The sequence below is a fragment of the Passer montanus genome, unplaced genomic scaffold (genome assembly GCF_014805655.1).
Source record: "Passer montanus isolate IOZ18808 unplaced genomic scaffold, ASM1480565v1 scaffold8, whole genome shotgun sequence".
In the NCBI taxonomy this organism is placed as follows: domain Eukaryota; kingdom Metazoa; phylum Chordata; class Aves; order Passeriformes; family Passeridae; genus Passer; species Passer montanus.
The window spans coordinates 7,528,716-7,550,160 of NW_024373256.1; the positions used below are offsets into that span (position 1 = coordinate 7,528,716).

Genomic DNA, 21,445 nt, shown 5'->3' on the forward strand with positions numbered 1-21,445 from the left:
TGTTCACTTTTTTGTGCTCAAGCTTTGTACAAAATGTCTTATTTAAAGCTGAAGTCCTTTTTACATTTTTTCAATTAAAAAGGGACATATTACTTATTTTTTCATGCCTATGAATAGGACTCTTGCTACTTTTATTTATTTCTCAAGCAGGACTCCTGGATGCTCACTAGATCCTGGCAGAGAGGTGACCACATAATTTTAAAGTGTGTGGAAGGAAAACTAGCTGTTTTTTTTCAACTTTGCAGTGCAAGTGTCTGCAACAGGAGATGCTGGATGTGAACAGCCTGAACAGGAGTGAATCCTTAGAGAGGGATGAGTGCTGGGGTCAGTCTGCCCTTCACCCCCTGCCCTGAGCTGCCTGAGCTCCTGGTCTCTGCTGGGCTGGCTCAGCAGCAGGGGAAGCTGAAGGCACTGGCTCCCTTTCACATTCTGCAGTAGCACTGATGGTACTGTGTATGCCAGCTTGCAATAGCTGCAGCCAAAGGAATGCCAGGCTCACTTGAAGTGGCCAGGATACCTTAGTGTGAGAAAAAATTGGCTGCATTCATCTTGCTGAATAATAGATTTAATTTTCAGGTTGCTTTAAATGTAGTCATTAATGACACTGACATGAGCATCTCCTGCCTGCTCACTGCTGCTTCTGGGAATTCTCCTGCTTTCCTGTATTTGTGCCTGCTCCTCCACACAGCAACTCCCAACTTCCAAATCCCAAGATAAGGAGAGAGCTCAGCCCAGCACAGTGAACTTAGGGTTGGAAATTAGGAGTGTGTGACTATTCCATCAGCTGTATTTAATAACTTCTGGAATGATAACTTTCAACTTTATCACATGAAAAAAATCCCTCACCTCCTGGTCAAACCTTTTAACAAACATTTAATTTTTAAGTCTGGAGCTGTCAGGTTGCAAATCACCTCATCCTGCTTCCAGCTCCCTGTGGAAGGCGATGCTGTGGGAAGGCCACAGAGCCATGTGCTTTCCTTAGAACATCCCTTGCCCCTCCCACAGCCACAAGGAAACTTTTTTCTTTTTTTTTTTCTTTTTGTGTGTGAGGGGAGGGTGGGGGTGGTCAGGGAGGGAGGAGAAAGTGGAGATTGTCCAAGAAGTATGAATCACTGATTCCTCCTTTCCATGGCCCAAGTACAGCACTTTCCCAGAAAGGAGGCAGCAGCTCCAGCTCAGGAGCTGGCTCCGCGCAGTTCCCGAAATCCACGCAGTTCCTGGGGGAGCTGTTAACTGCTGAGCAGCTGCTGCAGGCTCTGCTCTGACCTGCCTGGCTGGTTCATGGCCTGGGATGTTCCAGGGCACAGCCCCAGCTGGTACCTTGGTGTCCAGCAGGGAATGACACCCACAGGCCAGTCCTGCCCAGCTCCTGTGGAGCACTGCTCCAGCTGCCAAGACCTGCCTGGCTCAGCCTTCCCACAGCAAGAAGGGTTAATGGAAAAGGGTTTGTGCTTTAAGACACTTTGAATGGCTTTTATTTTTAGACATTTTTGAAGATACAGAGTGAAAGCCTATTGTTCTTATGGTAAGAGATTTTTACAAAGACATCAATATTTAAAGTAATTAAAAATATCTTAACAAAAGACTTTGCTTAAAAACTTGGCAGTTTAACAAGCACTCCTCCCTTCATCATCTTTTATTCCCATCAGACCAAGGCCGGATTGTGATCCATGTGTGCTGCAACACAAACAAGAAGTGTGTTAGTTCTGCTCAGCCTTCATGCACATAACTGCTGGCCTGGCAGTGAGAGGCCTGCAGCCCCCCAGGTCAGCACATTGAAAAATTAATTATTTTTCCACCCCACAATTATTTGGCATCCTTTTTAATCAAGAAGCCTCCTCTGAACTGTTGGTCCTAGGGAAACACTAATACAGGAACCTCACACTTGGCAAGAAATCTCTTCCCAGCCTGAGATGGAGCTCCCATCCAACCCACTCAGCAGCCTGAGAGTGTGAGCCAAGCTCTGTGGGCTTCCACAGGCTCCCTGTGGATGCAGATTCCTGAATCCACCTGTTCTGCTTGTGGGATTCCTACCCCTCGGTGATGGAAGATTGTGCTAAGCAAGAAGAGTTGGAAATGGAAATTAAACTGGGACTTGGGATGTGCTGAGCCCAGTGACTCTGCTGCAAAGGACACATGGTGTGACTGAACTCACAGCCATCCTCGCCTCAAACCTTCCCGTGGGGTGACAGCTGAGTGTGCAGGGCACCTGGGGTGATACAGGGTGTAGAGGGGCAAATGATTGCTCAGAAATGCACAAACAGAGGCAGTTTTAGCCCAAAGAAGGCAGCAGAAAGGTAGATGTGACCTTTATTAGGCTGACCAGTGACAGTGAGAGCATGGAAGGCTGTCCTCAGTAACCAGGGCTTTGCTTTCTGGTTAGTAATTAAACAGACTGTGGCAGTTCAGGAGCTGAAATGCAGGAAGCCCACTCCAGGGAAGTATCCCTGATACCTGCACTGCTGTAGCCCAACTCAAATACACAGCTTGCTCCTTCCTACAAAAGCTGAAGGACTCTGAACAAATGTGGGTTTTCTCATTTTTGTCCATCACATGAGAACAAGGGCATGAACCAGCTCCTTGAGCAGCTGTGGCTGAAGCACACTGTGGGGTACCACAACACAACTGGTAGGTGAGGCCTTGGCTGCAGTAATTAGGTGGTTTTAGAAACCAAACACCCCAAAAACTCCTGCCTGCTGTGGAAACTCTGCTTGATTCTCTCACAGTCACATAGAACTTAACTCACTGTCAGAGGGGATGGAACATCCTCTGGGGGAGGTGGGTGAGCTGATAAGATCTGTACAATTAATCAACACTGTCACCCTCAGATACATCAACTGTGACTCAGGCCTGCTCTGTGGGTAGAATGTAGGGCTGAGGTTTTATTGACCAAACATGAAAGTCAGATTAACTACACCAGCTTCTTCAGCCTTTCTCTTGGGCTTTCTCTTCCTTGTGCAGGGCTTTAATTTTTAATAGATTAAGATAAAAATATTCAGCTCTGTATTTTCCTTGGTGCTTTGCAAAATAGGTAGCAAGTTAGTTACCTGTTCACTCCAGGAAAGAGAACAATGCACAGGGTGTTATTCTGCAGGCTTCTATAGAGCTTTTTGATATGGTGGTCTAACTTCTTCACCTTTTTCCTTAGATCCTGCTCCTGCACAAGAGAATAGAAGCAATAAAGTCCCCCATTCATCAGCAGTGATACTTCTAGGTGTGTGGGCATGGCACAGGTGAGGGCAGCAGGGATGCTGCTCCTGCCTGGCACTTGGCAGTGCAGTGGCTCAGCTGCAGGGAGAACCAGAGGCCCTGCTCAAATGGCTCCATGGCAAAAATGGGAGCTGCACCTCCAGAGCTCTCAGCTAGAGCTCTTCTTTCCTGTGCAGCCACACAGCCACTCACCTCTCCCTGTGCCCCCTGTGCCCTGTCAGCTCCCCAGTGCCAGGTCGCAGTTCCTGGGCAGCAGCCACTGCCCTGTGCAGCCATGCTGGTTTTAATGTTATGCAGTGCCCTGCAAACATCACATTATCTCGTGTGGTGTTATCTCTCAAGCTGCTCTGTGGGAACTGATCCTCCTTTGCTCCAGCACAAGGAGACCCTTCTGTCACAAGCAGCTCTGCACCTCAGCCAGCTCAAAGTTACCTCTCCAGGTCCCCAGGGCAGTCCCTCCTCACTAATTGCAACAAACATCAGCAGAGCCTCACACTCACAGAGTCAGACAGCTGCTCCATTTTCTCATAGAAGATGTGTTTTCCTTGCTTCCCATTGCTGTGATTCATTTGCCAAATCCATCTCCAGAGGTGACCTGGAGCAAGGGCATTCCTACTTCTTAGCTCGCTACCCTTCATGGTCCATCCATTTATAGCTTCAAGGGCATCCACAGCACTCTGGGTTTTCTGGAATTCTGAAATGCAAAGAGAAGGGAACGTGGATTGGCAATGCTGTTGCTGCCCTCCTTGGCACCTGCAAGGCAGGGCTGAAGGTGTGGAGCAGGAGGGAGAAGAGAAACAAATCTCTGCAGCAAGCAGATCCTCATCGAGCTACAGATAAACATCAGACTAGAAATGCCAGTTGGCTGCAGCAGCCTCACTGAGCTGCTCCCACCTTTCAGAGGTGATTGCTGGGCTGTGTGAAGCTGCACAGTGGCCACCCCTCACATGGAAGTACTGGAGCCCATTAGTTACCCTGGAATTTTTCTAAGTAAATATTTGGGGTTTTTTTTAAGCAGGTGTTTTTTCCTCTTAAATATTTAACTGTAAAGTGCTCTTCCAAACAGTATGTGCTTTCACTGGAGCATTTTAAATACTATCCCTTGGAGCCTACCTGGGTTCCAGTACCTCTTGCTGTGTCTGTGCAAAGTCCCAAGGGCTGCTGAATGAGCTTATTTGAAGGAAACATGGAGGCTGTGTGTGAAGCTACTTACTGAGGAAACAGCAGTTCCTGTGCTTTCCACTCTGAAGGTCCTTTGGCAGGAACAGTGTTTCCAGGTCTTTCAGCTGGCTGAATTCTTCTTGCAAGTCTGTCTCTGTTAATGACTTCTTTAGACCAGCCACATAAATCACACCTTCATTTTCTACATCCAGTTCTAATTCCTTAATCAGAACATTGCAGTCCAGCATTGCTGCAGTGACTGGTCTCTGGACCTGGGGTGGATGCAGCAGGAATAAAAAGCATGTCAGCCTACACTGCTCTGTGTTCTGAGCTTCTATTTTAAAGTATTTTTCTCCCATTACCAAAAGTAGACAGGTTCTTTTTCATCACTTGAAATAAATATGACTAATGAAGGCCAACTTAATTAGTCATGATAAAGGGAGATCATATCTGTAATATAGATAAAACTGTATCATATCTGTAAAACTATAAAACTAAAATGCCATACTCTATATAGCCCTCTTACTTGCATCTGCCTTTTCAAGCTGCAGCTGGAGGTCAGAATTCTTTCTAACTCCCTTCTGCTGACAGGCAGAAAGGAAAAACAAGAGGGATCCAGCCATTTCCTTTCTGCCAGTGGCCCTGAATTGTGCAAGGACAGGGAGATTGTAACAGCACAAGCATTTGCTCAAACACAATGCTGTGATGTTTCAGATCTATTGGAGGCTGTGCCTGGGCTGAACATAACTTTTGCTGTTTGCCCTTACCTTAATGCAGGATCCTGCTACCTCAGCTCCATCCAGGCTTTCCACAGCAAGCTGGGCAGCTTCCAGCACTTCATACTGGATACAAACATATGGCTTGAAATAGCAGAGTGAGATACTTCAGGTTTATCAGTGAGACACATTAGCCCTCCCTTTGAAAAAGTCACGTCTCCATAAAGTTTTGCTTTCTTTTAAAACTAGAATAATATAAAAAAGTTTGAGGGTAAAATATGTAATACTCCACATACTCTAGCTGTTTAAAACCCCCTCCAATTAACTCTTCAATTAATACTACCCTTTTTTTCTCCTTTGGCTATTAAAGGCCTTAACATATCAGTTCTCTTTAGAAGGACAAAAATCACCTCAGCTTCCCCAGCACTCAAAGTCCTCTGAGCAGCACACGAGCTGCACTTGTTCTTGTCATTGTGTGGAGCAGTTTTTTAGGTACCCTGAATGATTGTAGTTGATGACTAAACTACCACAAAAACCCCTCCAAAGAGAATAACTGGTATTTCTTTGATTCTAATCAATATATTTCCAAGAATTTACTCAGATCTTCCAGACCTGCCTGCAGCCTTTGAGTGCTCCTCACCTGGAATGTTTCAGTTACCACTGTAAGGGACTGGATTGGTCCACACCTCCCAAATTCTTTCTTCACAGACTTGATGCAAAAGTTTTCTTCAAAAGGACCTGCGTAAATTGTCAGCATGTCAGTCAGCTTGCTTCTCACCTGTTGGAACACAGATTAGAGAAGGCACTTCACAAAGCAAAGGAACTAACTACTCAGTGCCTCCTGATAAATCACATCTCTCTACAAGCTCAGCATGAAGACTATTCTCAAACAAAAAATAATACCTTTTCATGAAGTCCAGCATGAAGGTGAGATGCAAGGTACTCTGGACCCAAACTGAACTGAATGATACTGAATTTGGACAGGGGAACATCTTCCAAGGCTCTCTGAAGGATCTGGAGGGACAAGAACAAACAAGGCTCAAAGAGGTACAAGACAATTGTACTGCAGAGGATCAAAAACAAGGCTATTGAATTTAACTCCCAACTTTAATTTTCATTATTGTCCAAGAAAGTCCTCAGGCAGAAATTCTTCCTTGGTGAGTCATGAGAGGATGCAGAGGATCAAAGCTCATTTCCGAAAGGCTCAAATGGATTTAGCTAACCTGGTATTAACACTATTGCTAACAGCACTGTCAGTCAGCTTTTAAAATAGGACTCATCTACCCACTCCCACAACAAGAACAACTTTGAACTATTTTGATGCTTAGACCAACCCACTCTCAGTCCATTCACCTGTTTGTTTGAAGTGCTCAGGTTACTCTGACACAGGCCAGAAGAGTCTAATCCCTGTCTGCCCAAAAGGAGGGGTTTCTGGCCAGTCACCTGCAGACAATCTAAAAAACTAGCAGAGAGAAGTACACTGTGAATCAATATGGGGAATAAAAACTTGCAAGAAATTCTTGTCAGAGAATTACAATGCAGTTAAGAAATTTGAAAGAACATTCTTGTCCACAACATCAAAAGAAGCCTAGGAAATACTCTGTGAAATTTAAGATGAAACTGCTTAAAATTTTTTCAGCACTATGCTGCAATTATTTGTGTCTGTCTAAGATCCTGATGGCTTCTGAAAAACATAAGGCACTTGTTCGATTTTACTGAGGATTCAACTGAAGGAAAAACATACATATTTGAGAATCTTATTACCATGGTTTGGATAATGGTGGAGGCTCATTCAGCTGTTCCTGGAACCCACGTCCTTGTGGCTGTGGCACGGCTTTGTTCTGTGAGACCTCAGCCAGTTTTTCAGCTGTCAGAAGCATCTCCAAGTTTAGTTCTGCTACCTTGAGGAAGGAAGAAGATTATTAGCTGGCTTTCATCTCATCAGCTAATTGTAGCTGACAAAAAGCCTGTGCTTTCCCTGTGAGTCATGCAGGCACACTCCAGCAGTGAAGAAACATGGACATTAATTTCTTGCCTTATTATTTTCTGTTGTCATTTTCAAGCATGCAGCACTCACAGCATCAACAGGCAGTCATCTCCAAAAACGTTCTCTCAGAAATCAACAGCACAAGGGACTCATAAAACCAGCTGAATCACTACCACAACACACAAGGTCTCTCTCTTCTTTGATCTACCAAAATTACAGGCATTCCTGCAGGCTGGAAATGTCTCAGTGCTTTACCCAGGGCCCCTGTTCAGGATCAGCAGCAATGCTGGCTGATGTCAGTGAGTACTGAGCACTGCTAGTGCCCAGGTGATCCAGGTACCTGGATACAGGCTGGAAATAACAAGCTGTCAAAACTGGGCCCTCTATCACAGCTCCATTTTCTCTTTTAAATCAATAGGAGGATGGGCAAGAGTGGAGGATTTTTTTCTTCAAAAGCACAACAACATTAAGTTCTGTAGTTTAGGACAGAAATCTTAATTAGATATAAATACCTTTGTTGGTCCTTGCTCAATGAAGAACTGAGCTAACTCCAATGCAGCTCTAGCATCTTCTGTAGGATCATGCCCAAGCTTCTGTTCACACTGAATCTCCTTCCTAGGGCATCAAAATTAGGTGTACAGGCAGGTTATCTGTTTTTCCACACTGACCAACATCCTGTCTTTTCTAAACTGGGTCTTTTTCAGGCAAAAGAGCTTTCCCCTCTCCAAAAAGGATTTCAGTTCTGTGCAGCAGCATTCTTGTGAAATATTCCCAAAAGTTACTGCAAGAAATGTTTTTGCAATGTTGAGCAAAATGGTTTATGGAATTTACAGAATCACAGAATTACTAGGTTGGAAGAGTCTCCTTTTCTCCAGGCTAAACACCCCCAGCTCCCTCAGTGGCTCCTCTCAGAGTTTGTGTTGCCAGCCCCTCATCAGCCTCGTTGCCTCCTCTTGATGTTCTCAAGTGTCTCAACTTCTTTCCCAAACTGAGGGCACAGAACTGGACACAGCACTCAAGGTGTGGCCTCACCAGTGCCAAGCACAGGGGGAATTTGACAGAAGCAGTGCTAATACTTGCTACTCTGATGCATGACTATTTTTAAATTTTACTTCTTTCTCGACCAATGGCCCAACTCACAACTTGCCCACAGAGAGGAAAGCAGCCTCCAGTTCAGTGAAGTCTGGCACTGCAGAGTATTACCATTCACTGTGAGCACGGGGAGAACTGTCTCACTAAGATACTACCCAGTGGTAGCTGACACTCTGAGAGATATTATTTAAGTCAGGAAATCAGACTTTCATGCATTAACTTTCTTTCTTTCTTGCCCACTGAAAGAGCTCTCACCTGTGTGAGCCAGAGTGCCTCTGTTGTTCTACAGCTCAATACCTCTACAGCCCTGCAGGAAGGCGAGTTTTGCTGGGACTCAGATCTGGTTGGGGACAGCATTCCTGCTTGCTCAAAGACAAGCCCATTTATTATGCTGCCTGATGTTTCAAGCAGCCAGTAAATTCCTTTTTACTGTGTCTAACTTGCACAACCTGCTCCTTCCTTTTGAATCTTAGTAACAAAATAATAATTCTGATACTATTAGCAACAGATCAAGACCCTATGACCCACCATGACAGTTTTTAATTTTTCCCATGACAGTACAGTAATAATCTTACCCTAAAACAGCTTTGGCTAGAAATTTTAGCTTGTATCTTCGTCCTTCACTTCTGGCAAAGAGCAGTGAAGTATCAATAACACTGGGGTGGATCATCTGGAGGAGAAAAATCATCACCACTTTAGTTTAAGAACAGCACACATACAGAACTGGACAGTAACTCCACAATTTTCTGTGCCTCTCCCTTTTAATTTCAGTTGCCAGCTTCTCCCTGACAGATACCTCGTTCACAAGGGAGCAAAAGGAATAATGAAACAAGTCCAACTCTCCTTTCTACTTCCCACTCTAGTGGGAAGATCTAGATTAATTAGAAAGATTAATTATGATTCAAGGATTTTAGATTGGTTAAATTACCCACAGAAAGGACTTCAGTTTCACTTCCTGTGACAGAGCTAACAGAAGCATCTGGCTGAAGCAGAGGGGTAAAGCTGCACTTGCAACAGTATCTGTGTCTGGACAGACTTCTCTCTTTTGGGTTCTGAACAGCCCCTTGCAAATTTTATAGCTGTAAGGAGAGTTCTTGACTTTTAATCCTTACAGGCATAGGGCTATTAATAATAAGAAGCAATTAACAAGTGTTCACTAATAAAAAGAGCAATTGTTAATGAGTTTTCAGGTGTGAAATGAGTAACACAGGGTTGGGAAAAACAGTCTTAAAAACATACTCACTTCCAAAGCCTGAAGATCAGAATTTAAAGAATGACCCACCAACACTGCATCATGGGGAAGCATTTTTTTTAGCCTGGTTTGGATGTCTGACAGTCTTGTCTTCACTGGAAGAAGCATTTTCCTTGTGATTCCTGAGAATCTTCAAAACAAAAGTTGGGTGAGTTAAAAGCAATACATTAGCAACAGTGTATGCTGGAAAACATTACAAGCAGGTCCTATAAAATATGAACTCAGTATAGCCAATCACAGAATGCTATTTACTGTTTTCTGTTCCAACATCAGAGGATATGCTGCAGCTAAACTGCTAAGAGTGCTGATTCAAAAGTTTATTTCTCCCAGGTATTCTTAATAATGCAGTTGGCATCAGATAGCACAGGTAAAGAAATACTGCAAGTCTGATGGTGGAAGGAGATGCTTGCAAGTAACCTGAAGGGACTGGGACAGCACCTCCTGGATAAAGCCAGGTGAAGTTGTGAAGAAGACAAGCCTTGAGTTTTGCCTGCTTTTGTTATAATCCTGAGCCCCACCCTGAAGGTGTGTACAAGCTCTATGCATTTTTTACATATGAGCAAATTGAACTATGGACTCCATCTTATTTTATAACCATGAGTGAAGAGTAACTTGTACTGTGTATCATTAATTTGTAACAGAACTTTCCCATGGACAGAGCAGAATGGCAATGGTTCTGCCTGGTAGCCCCACAATGTGCAGCACATTGTACACATAATGTTGGTCACTTCACTCACACAGCAAGAACTGTGTTCCTAACACTGAGGGAAATGCAGCAGGCATCTGTGCAAACCAAGGGGTTTCTGAAAGGTCCTGTGTAACAGGCTGAATGTGAAAGGGCTACAGCTCTGAAAGACAAAGAGATAAGACAGGTTTGTGCAAGTGACCTGGTGCGGTAGTTCACCACTGTGCTCTCAGGCTTGACCAGCTCATTCAGGAGGCACTGACCCCGTGCATCCACCAAAGACACACGCGTGACTTCGTTCCCTTTTGCAGTCAGGCACTGTCAGGAAGAAGCAGAGGAAGTTGCTGAATCAGCACGGTGCTGCCACTCAAAAACCTTGACTAACATTTGCTTTGGCTGCAGCAGCATCACTGGGAAGGAGCTCCTTGACTTAGAGATCTACCACTCACAGCTGGTGGGTTTATACTCTACTGTGCTTCATTCCAATTGTTAAATGTGCACTGTAAGCACAGCAAACACACAGGCAAGCACAGCACAGAAAAACATTGCAAAGAAGTGCTGATTTCACAGATCAGACTGTGCTCTGCACTGCACAAATACCCCTGACAGCACCAGCCCCAGAGACATTGTACAATGTAAAGGCAGAGCCCAGGTTGTATCAATAGTTACTCAATGCTGATGCCAAACAGGCATCTCTGCAGGGCTATAAAGGAGGACTCTTCACCAAGCAGCTGCCAAAGGAACTGTGATGGCTAAAGGAAAGATGTGTGACAGTCTCTCCTTTCTCAGACCTTGGAGAGAGGTGAGGAGGAATTCCACAGCAGTCTCATGGGTTATGGCAGCATTGCTGACAGGCCTGGAAGATCCAGCTGCTGCTCTGGGAGCCAACAGAACTGAGCTCTCTGCTCAGGATATTATTTTTGTCTCACAGCCAGAATTACTGCTGGGGCCTCTCCATGGCTGCATTAGCCCTGGTACCATCAAGGAAGGGACTGGCAGCAGATATTAGGATATCAAAAGTGGTTTAACAAATACAAGTGATTGGTTTACTTGGGAAGAGCTGATAAGAGTTGGGTGCCTGACTCAATTTTGTAAGGCCACACACACTGATTTTTACCATTTCACAATCCAGACCAAAGAGGGGGCTGCTGTCTGTCCTCTGCTGATCACACTCTGTGGAGATGTAGCCCTTGCATCCAGGGGAACCTGGAGGGAAAACACACCTGGGAATAAGACCTTTCTTCTACAACTCATATGACAAAAAGTATCACTAAACTGTCAAAACTAAAAACAACCCCTAACACAATAAAACAAAACAGCCCTCACCCAAAAACTGACCTTTTATGGGATAGTCATTTTTTTTCTGCTCTTCTAAAGTTAGAGTATAGCTTGTAAGGCCTTGTTTTTTTTCTCCATATCTCTGAATGATGGGATCACACTGCAAGTCTGAGCTTTTAGTAATGCATTCACTGCTGGTGGAAGTCAAGCCTGTAAAATACAGAAGCATCTGTCAAGCTGAGTTTCTGCATCAGATCAACACTTAAGAAGCTGCACCATTCCAAATCACTACCTGGAACAACAGACTGGAGAGAGAGAGAGAGGGTCAGAGAAAAAGTCTTCTCAGCTCAAACCTAATTTATATCTCTGTCTCTTTGATTAGTTACATCTTAGAATGGGTAGTAAAGCAGCAGGGATTGGGATTAAATATGTTAAAAACTTTCTCTCATTCTGCATTCACTTTGACAATCAGCCAAACATGAGTTACTGAACTAGTCAGGGTAAGAAGTCTCCTGGTTTAAACCATTGTATGTGTTTCTTTCTAAACAAGTTTAACATGGCAGCACTTGGACTGCAGAGGATGCAAAGTCATAAATTTCTGTTCAAAGTGAGTCACTGTCTTGAAAGAGACAATGCAAACCCAAACAAAATACCTTGTGGAGTGTTTTGAGGTTTCGGGTTTGTTCCTTCTCCATACAGGCTGACTGGGAAGTTAGCAGAAGGTGCTAATGTGAATCTCTGAAAAAAGAAAATGTGAAAACATGTTAGTGACTTTGAAAGACAAGCAGAGATAAGAAGAAAATTAGGGGTTCATTGGTCCCCAAGCCAGCCAAATTCAGAGGAGGGTGAAAAAAGAAATAGTGGAAATACATTTGGTGTTTTAGCAAGTAGACAAACTCACCACAAATCAAACCTGTCCTAATGAGGGATGATACAGGATTCTTTGTACCACAGGACAGATTTGCCTTGCCTGATATGATCAAGAAGGCAAATCTCAAGACCTTCTTTGATAGAAACTAAAGCTAGTTCCAGTCTTTCCAGTTAAGTTGTGATTTACATTTGCTGCAGTTCAGGAAGAACTCTCTAGAAGCTTAAATTCAAGTCCTAGTTTCTTTCCATCTTCTTTCAAAAATATTGCTTGTAAGTAAGAAAATTAAAATAATTATTTTAATAATATTTCAGGGAAATGGGAGAAACTTGACATAAAGTGCAAATAATAAAAGTGGTATTTTTCAACCAGTGGGACTAGCATAACTCTATAGAGAGTCTCCTCACTCACAGTAAATTCCAAATTACTGAAATTATTCCAAGATATTTATAATCCAATTGGCATCCTGTAGATGCAGGATACATGACAGTCAGAGGATTGAAGCCTCAATGAACATTTCACCTGGTAAAGCTTCAAAGACATAATCCTGTTGAAATCCTGTTCCTATCATCAAAGCCCTGTCCTTTGCTGTGAGCTGACAACTGCTGCAAACAGATCCTCTCACTCGCTGTCAAGGATGGCCACCTCCTTGGAGAAGGCAGTGATTCCACTGCAGCCATCATCCCTGGGTGTGGTTTCAGGACTGGCAGAAGTTTAGAGGACAGTGAGGCACTCTGGGGACTTACATGGCGGAACACTCTCCTGAGGTGTTTGAACTGTAAATAGAACCTGTAGAAATGCAGCTGGCTCATTTCGTGCAGAACAACAACCACAACCCCAGCCAGGTGGCTTTGGTGATAAATACGGCACCAGCTGCAGTTAAAAAAGAGTAATAATTAAAAAATATATATATAAAAATCAAAGCAAAACAATTATCTAGCACTCTTAAAAAAAAAAGCTGGAACCGGCCCAGCTTTTAAGTCAGTAAGTGGCAAAGTGCCAAATGACTTCAATAAGAAAAGGCTTTATAGCTTATCTTGAACAGCCACATATTCCTGGAAGCAACAGAGTACAGGAGACAGAGAAAGAAGAGTTATTGCAAATTTCTGCTGCATACCAGCTCAAGACATGTATACCTCATTCATATGCATCAGAATGTGAATATACCAGCAACTTCAACTGTAGTCATGCAGTCTGGTGAATTAATTAATCAAAATAACTTTCACAAAATAATTTTCTATTCACTATTAAAATCTGAAGTGGGGTATTTTCTGCTTTGACTTTCATTTGAAGATTGATTTAATTTCATTTTTACCATTCAAGGTTATAAACCCTCCAAGCCTTTCTCTTCCAGTCCTGAGAAGTCCCTTTCCCTTCACTTCTGAGAACTGGCTCAGAGAAAAGGAGAAGTGAAATGTTTGGGTTTTTTCCTAAGATGCTCTACAACGCTCTGTTTCAATTATATCTAACATGAAATGCATTAATATTTGTGTTAATATTTTAAAAGGGTATTTTGTTTCTCAGTGTGTAGAGCTTCAGTTCCACAGCAGTCATTCTAATTTTTCAAAACTGCGTGAAACAAAACTATGGAATGGTAGGATTTCTGCCAGAAGAGGAATTCTGCTTCCTGGCCAAATCTAACACCAAGTGTATCTGCACAATCCAGGCTGCCATTATGGCAAGTGCTCCAAACCCAGCACAGCCAATATTCCTGCAGGAATGTTTCCACACCAGGGGAGAAGGTGAGAGCAGGCTGACTGCAGCTGTGGATGTACCTGGGCTGTGCTGCCTGGTGGCATTTCCCCAGAGCTGCGTATTTCAGCAGCTCATACAGCTGCTCCTGGCTGATTTCAGAGTCCTCGCCCAGCAGAGCTGCTGACAAATGACACGACTTCTCCTGTGGAAAGAGAAATGCTGGTAAAGAGATGTTTCATGTAATCACACCAGGCCATGAAAAAAGAAGGAAAAAGAAACTACCTGGATACAAGCAGCTACATTTAAACTAACTCTTCCACCCCTTACGGGCAACAGTTTCCTTTCAGATCCCACTGAATATAACAATAACCCAACACTTCAGTAACCCAGGTACTCTAACTTCGAGGAGTTATTTAATAAAGATTAACACAGGCAGATGTATGCAGTAAGGAGACAATTGATATGCAAACACAATATCCTGGTCTCTCAACCCTTTCCCCCACTTGCTGCTGCACTGCTTCAAACATTTGTACAAGAGTTACATGTAGGGACTCTGTGTGAGGGTTTCTCTATCTACAGCGTGGGATCTGCTCTGCCACAAGGGTTTGCTGACCCCTGCAGGGAAAAACGCTTCAGTAAAATCCAAGCAAGATGCAGAAAGAAATCACTGAGCAGATGAGGTGGGGACTGTGCCACACAGCAGCTCCTTAAGCCGAAATGCACAAATTCTTCTAAAGGCTAATTAGCAAGGAAATGTTGCTTTTTGGTGACCTCCACTGGCCACATGGCCTCTTCCAAAGAGCTTCCATAAAAATTTTAAAGATATTATAGGTGATGAAAAGACATCAAAGCATACGGGGGAAAAACGCCACACAACACTAGAGAATGTAAAACCTCACAGCACAAACACCCACTGGAAGTTCTTTTCCCCCACACACTAACTAACAAGCCGTGTGCTCAGTAATTTGGGACAGAGCCTGCCCACATGGGACTGAGCTGGTGTGCTCTTCAAGACATTTGTCACTGGGTAAGGAAGTTAAAAAGAGGTGACAACGTTCGTGGTTCCAGTGGTTGAGAATCATCTGGCAATAACAGCACAGGCTGGTGTAATTGCCAGTGCCTCATCTCTCAAGCTGAGACAAGTAATGGCACCGTTGTTTTCAATACAGCCTAATTAAAGCTTTGCAAAAAATCCCAAAGAGCAGAGGTTTTGATTCACCAAGGGGAGGGTACTGCCAAGCACAGGAATTTGGGTACAAACAGGACTGGTCTCACAGGCTGGAGACGCAGCTCCTGTTCCACGGCACTGAGTCCGTGTGCCCGGGTGAGTGGCACCGTGGGGCTGCTCTGTATCACCCAGCGGTGCGTGTGCTGGGCACACACAGCGCTCCTCTCAACATCTGCTTTGTTTACAAGATCACACTGGAGAATGTACCTGCTTTTTAAACACAAAATTCCTTAAATGTAACGCTGAGCACTCCAAATGAGTTGTTTTCCACATCTCTTGGAGCGGAATCCAAGCCATTAACAGGTTCCGCGGGGCAGAGGTCACGGTCCCAAACTTGCAAGGCTCGAGAAGCGTTTGGACAATGCTCTCAGGCACATGGTGGGATCGGGCTGGCCACAGCTCCAGGGCAGGAGCTGGACTCGATGAGCCCTGTGCACAACTCAGGACATTGTGTTGTTATCAGCAGGCACTGGCTGTACCCTCCCGCTACACTGCCGGTGTACACGGCTTTGCTGAGCTCCAGCACCCCAGCGCGGGACACAGCAGCACCGGAGAAGGGCCGTAAGGGGCACAGGGCCCGCACCGCGCTCCTCGCAGCGCCGGGCGCTCGGCTCTCACCTCGGGGCCCAGGCCTGGGCCGCCGCCATCCGCCTTCCGCCTCTTCCGCGCCGCCCGCGGCCCCTCCGCGGCTTGGCCGGGCCGCTTGCGCCCGTTGAGGCACAGCCCCTTCGCCATGGCGCGCACGGGAGCGGCGGGCTCCGGCGGCCCCTCACGGCCGGGCACGGCCCCGCGCTCCCGGGCGCTCTCGGTTCGCGCTGGGCGGCGCCGGGGCCGCGGCCGGAGCAGCCGAGCGTGAGCTCGGCCGGTGTCCGCAGGCGGCTGGGGCTGGCGCGGAGCAGCGCGCGGGCGCGGAGCGGGGCGCGGGCGGCCGCGGGGCAGCGCTTCGCCTTCCTGATCGTCCTGGACTTCGAGGCCACGTGCTGGGCGGACCGCGAGCGGCGCGGGCCCGAGATCAGTGAGTGCACCGAGCTGGCTTTGAGCCGTGTGTCGTCTTTACGTGTCTTCCTCGTAAAATGTTCCTTTTAACCCCTGGCGTTTCAGCCCCAGTGCAATGGGATAATAGATATATAAATAATATAAATGTTTTTATGTATGTGTGTATATATATATATACACACACACACACATACATATAAAAAATGCACATGACAGAATATTCTGAACTGAGAGACCGACAAGGATCACCTAGTCCAGCTCTCAAGTGAATGATCCACACAGGGATCAAACCCACAAGCTTGGCCTTATCAGCACCATGCTTGAGCTCTCTCTCTATATAATATAATACAATAATGGAATGTGCTAAGCTGGCAGAGACCATCTGAAAATGGTCTCATTCCTGTGAAGAGTTTTAACCTTTCTGGCTTTGTGTTTTGGTTCTGTTTTGTTTGTTTTGTTTCTTCTTCTCCGTGTTTGTTGTAGTTGAATTTCCAGCAGTCCTGTTAAACACCTCAACAGGAGCTATTGAATCTGAATTCCACGTGTACGTCCAGCCCCAGGAGCATCCTATTCTCTCTGAATTCTGTACAGAACTGACTGGCATAACACAGGTATAATTATGACTTAACATTGTTTTACAGTTGTATAATTGCTGTTTACTGTTTTATTTAAAGAGGCTATAAAGAAATAAACCTCAAATGAATTTCAGTGCATTCTAACACATACCTGCTTCCTGTTCTGTTCCGTGAAGAATCAAGTTGACCAAGGGGTGCCTCTCAACATTTGCTTATCACAATTTTTGAAATGGATTCAAAAGATACAAGAGGAGAAGAAAATTATGTTCAGTACAGATAGTCAGAGTAATTCTACTTCAGAAGCAAAAGCGTGTGCCTTTGTTACATGGACAGGTAAATAACATTTTCATTTGCTTTTTCTGCACAGCAATAACATTAGGTGGCACTAGTGAGATTGTGTCTTCACTTCTACAGAGCCAAACTCCTATTATTAGGTATTAAAAATGTGGAATATTGGGATAAGACTGAAAATATGTAATCTGTGGAATCCTGACATGTTTGCTGCATCTTTGACTCCAGGGTCTGATGCTGTTACATTTTTCTGCTTTAGTGAACTGTATGATCATTCTTAGTGTGTCTAAATGAATTAATGATGTCTTTGAGATCTTTAACTGTCTGAAGTTAATTACTAACAACAGGGGTTTGCTTCTCCTGGTGTTCCATTGCAGTTTTTCCCTTGGACAGCCACTTCACAGCCTGTGCCTCCTGCCCCAGCAGCACAGGATGCTGACAGTGTGTTGGTGTTGTGTCCCTTTATGCAGATTTTTAGGCCACATAAAGGGGCACGTAGGCCACATTGTGTGGATTTTAGTTCAGTTCTGCAGTGGTGGATTGACTGTGGCTTTCCCTGCACAGACTGGGACCTGGGGGTGTGTTTGCACTACGAGTGTCGAAGGAAGCAGCTGCGCAAACCCCACATCCTGAACTCCTGGATTGACCTCAAAGCGACCTACAGGGTGAGAGGATGGGCAGACTGAAACATTTCTATCCACACTGACCTCAAAGGCTGACTGTGCCTGGGCTTACAAGGCAATGCTGTGTGTCCCAGTGACCAGAGTAACCTGGTTTTATTTCATGTTTACTGCTCAATAACCAACTGCCCTAGAACTGTGTGAATGTGAATAGAGATCTTAATGCTAGGAAAACATTGTTGTTTGATAAAAGAATGATAATTACGAGAATTTATGAGCTGCACTTCCTTTCCTGACATATTTTGCTCTCCTTGCTTCCTATCTTTTGTTGTTTTGTGTGCTCTTATTGCTGCCTTATATTGCTGTGTAGGATGTTGTCATTATAGTCTGTTGAGAGGTACTCGGAGGTACCTTACAGATCTCTAAAGATAAACAGTGAATATTCCCCCTTTGCAGTGATCAAATCAGATACTCATATTAGGAGCAAGAAGTAATTCTCTAAAGATAAACAGTGAATATTCCCCCTTTGCAGATACTCATATTAGGAGCAAGAAGTAAGACTCACTTTTTTCAGTTACAAAAAAATCCATACCTACGCCAAATATATTCATGCCTGTGATTGCATTTAAGGTATTATTTATAGTTGTATTCTTTAATGCTGGTCTGTTAAGACTTTCCTCAGTGTAAGTAAGCCATAGAGTGCAGACAAATGACTCCAGAGCTCAGACAGAATGGATTTGCTTAAGACTGAGAGAAGGGATTCATGTTTCTTTCCATTCTGATTTCTAACAGGGTAAGTAACTTATGGACTTATCCTCACTGTAAAATGCAAATACCCAGCTTGCTTAATTGCCTTGTGAGAGTTATTATTCGTAAGGGGATATTTCTGAAATGGCTTTGCTTCACAAGGGAAAGGTTTTTAAATGCTTCATATGCTTCATGTTAAGCACCTGCGTTTCTTTCCTTAGGCCTTCTATAACAGAAAGCCTAAAGGGCTAAATGGAGCTTTGCAGGATTTGGGGATAGCTTTTGAAGGACGGGAACATTCTGGTAAGCATGATGATCCTCATTTTATGAATTCACAAGATTAATTTATGAATTGCTAGGATGCAAAAGAAAAGAGGGGGAGGGAAGATAAAGAAACCTGATTTTACCTGATAGATCTGAATATCATGTTAGTTTGAGAGAATTGCAGCACAATATGTGTTTGTTTGGTTTTTTTTACTTGATTAATAAAAAGAGCAAGGATATTTAAAACTGTGAATAGATATTCGGCTCTATGAATAATCCTTCAGATGCTTCAGCACAGAGAATTATTTGGAATTTTCTACTTCCCTTTTTTGAACTAGATGACTAAGTGTCACAGTTCTGTGACTCCTTGTCATTCATGTAAGGCTTACCTAGATTACATTTTTCCAGTAATAAGAACTATTCCCAGTAGCAGTTCAAAAAGAAGACATTAATATAACCATACTTTGAAGGGTTGGATGATTCCCGGAATACTGCTCGTCTTGCTTGGAGGCTGATCTGTGATGGATGTGTGCTGAAAGTTACTAAATCTTTGGATAAGGTAAGTCCCTACTTCATATCTCCCTGTCTACGTGCTTTGTAGCCTGGAATACAGATGAAAGGTGAGCTATTCAAATAACAAACCCAGCATCCTGACTGTGATTTGGAAAAAACATCCTTAGGCTGATATGCTTATTAATTTTGTGCATTTATTCCCAAAATGTCTGGGTATTCACTTCCCAAAATCTGCTTTTGTTTACGGACTCCCTAGGCACATCAGAAGAGTAATTTAATTTCCAGAACACTGACTGTAAATGGCACTGACAAGACTCCACTGGGAAGTAAGAGCAGAGCTGAAACATCTACAGATGGAACTTGTGAAACAAAACCTCTGACTGAGAACAAACACAAGAGTATTGCTGGAAACAAGATAAATTCTAATGTACAGGCTGGGGAACAGCAGATCACTTGCACTGATCCCTCTGCAGCTGTCCACGTTGTACCCAGCAGCAGCTCAAGGACTGAATTCCATGCTCAATGCCAAAGCTCTTCAGCAGCATCTCCTGACAGATTTCCTGTTCCCCTGGGTGTGGCACAGCCCTGTCCCAGTCCTGCATCAACAGACATTGGGCAGCCCCTGAGAACAGCCAGGCCCAGCCTCCCAGTGCAGGGATCAGGGCTGGTGCTTGTCTCCACCACCATCCCCTCAGTCACTCTCTCCAGTGGGGACATCAGCACCAGCTCTGAGTGCTTGTCTCTGCTGACAGACTGGGAAGATGTTGCTTTGATACCAGAATCTCAATATGAACAAAATTCAGACTCTGTTCAGCTCAAGGATGACTCAAGCACAGATAGTCTAACAGTGTCTGAAGAAGAAAATATTTCACAACAATTGGCTGTGACAAGTTCAGATAATCAGAGTTTGGGGGAAAGTGTAGCACCCATGGCACCTCTGAGGTCTGTTGTTTACAAAAGTCCTGATACTACAATCTATAATATAGGGACAGTACAAAGGCAGACTTCAACATTTTCAGCTTTTAAGTTACCATCTGCAAAGGGAAATGCTGTTTCAGCACAGTCAGCATTAACTGGAAATTACTCTACTCCTTCAGAGGCTCCTAAAAGAAAGCCAACTAGTCCAAAAACATGCCCACCAGCAAAAAAACAGTCTTTTAATATATATCAAGAGAAAACTTCCTCTTTTGATCACTCCTTACCTTTGAGAAGTTCAAATTTGCCCAGCGTATCTCCTGCAGTTCTGAACTCCACAGTCAATTTGAATGAGACTGTAAGAGCTGTGAGAAATGGAAAATCAACCCCCCCTCTGTGTAACTGTGGCAGAAGAGCCAAAAAACTCTCTGTGTCAAATGCTGGCCCAAACCATGGCAGAGCATTTTTTTGTTGTCCTGTTGGCAAGCAAGGAGGTAATAAGAAAAGTTGTGGATACTTCAAGTGGGAATATGCACTTCTGAAAGAGAAATCCAGTGGTCTCACCTTTAATGCAGATGCTTTGACCACCCTTGGAACTGTTCCTAGTAATTCAGAAAATTCTTCCAACAAGAAAAATTGGTGTCTTAGACCCTCTATGAGAACTTGAAAATGGATACCATTTTTTGTCTGAATCCTAAACTCTAAGTGTCATGCTTAATTGAATCAGGACAGTCAAATGATGTCAGATATATATTCTCAGAATGGGATAAAAAAGACAGTTCTTGGTTAACATAGATAGAAAGTTGCTCAAACACACAAAAATATCAGCAGATCATAAAGTAACGCCTTAATGAAGTGTGAGAGAACAGATAAAACTATTAAGTGCTAAAATTAGAGTATGAGCAGCTGTTGCTACAATTCTTAAATTTCTGTTCTATCATATATTTTAAATGCCTTACTAGTCCAGTCCTTAAAGATTTCAATGACACAGATTTTATTTGCACTTTTTTTTACATATACTTGTATTGCCTACAACTTTTATTTTTTTTAAACTTTGAAAGATTTTTAAATCTCTTTACAAGATGTTGCACATCAAAAGTGATTCTTGAAGCAATAGTATTCTCTTAAACTCTTACAGAGTTTTTTATCCTTTAAGTAACAATAAAGATAAGGTACTGATATTTCATTAAATACTTTATTTAACACACATTACTGTTGTGCTCTTGCCTCTCTGGGTTTCCCATTTCATTTCTGTCAGTGTCTGCTTTAGCTCCAAGTGTAGCCCCTGGGACAGACAAATGATGGGAATCTGGTAAGAATGTATTCAAACCTAAACTGAGAAGGATATAGTG

General features: G+C 43.8%; 2 protein-coding genes across 2 annotated transcripts; one reads left to right on the forward strand and one right to left on the reverse strand.

Moving 5' to 3' along the window:
- Nucleotides 1–1,452: 1,452 nt before the first annotated feature.
- REXO5 (RNA exonuclease 5) lies at nt 1,453–15,981 on the reverse strand. The gene is made up of 19 exons (XM_039732493.1): nt 15,791–15,981; nt 14,025–14,146; nt 12,996–13,122; nt 12,035–12,119; nt 11,442–11,591; nt 11,221–11,309; nt 10,306–10,421; nt 9,410–9,548; nt 8,742–8,836; nt 7,587–7,689; nt 6,852–6,988; nt 6,441–6,549; nt 5,991–6,101; nt 5,728–5,865; nt 5,139–5,231; nt 4,424–4,643; nt 3,711–3,904; nt 3,048–3,157; nt 1,453–1,677 (listed from the first exon to the last, which is right to left on the reverse strand). Exons 1-19 carry the CDS (start codon nt 15,905–15,907, stop codon nt 1,608–1,610), a joined length of 2,325 nt encoding a protein of 774 aa, XP_039588427.1. The 5' UTR covers nt 15,908–15,981; the 3' UTR covers nt 1,453–1,607.
- Nucleotides 15,906–21,376, forward strand: ERI2 (ERI1 exoribonuclease family member 2). Its single transcript, XM_039731866.1, has 8 exons — nt 15,906–15,980; nt 16,019–16,187; nt 16,652–16,779; nt 16,920–17,076; nt 17,599–17,699; nt 18,623–18,704; nt 19,136–19,224; nt 19,435–21,376. The coding sequence occupies exons 1-8, from the start codon at nt 15,906–15,908 to the stop codon at nt 20,758–20,760; spliced, it is 2,127 nt and encodes a 708-aa protein (XP_039587800.1). The 3' UTR covers nt 20,761–21,376.
- Nucleotides 21,377–21,445: the final 69 nt, after the last annotated feature.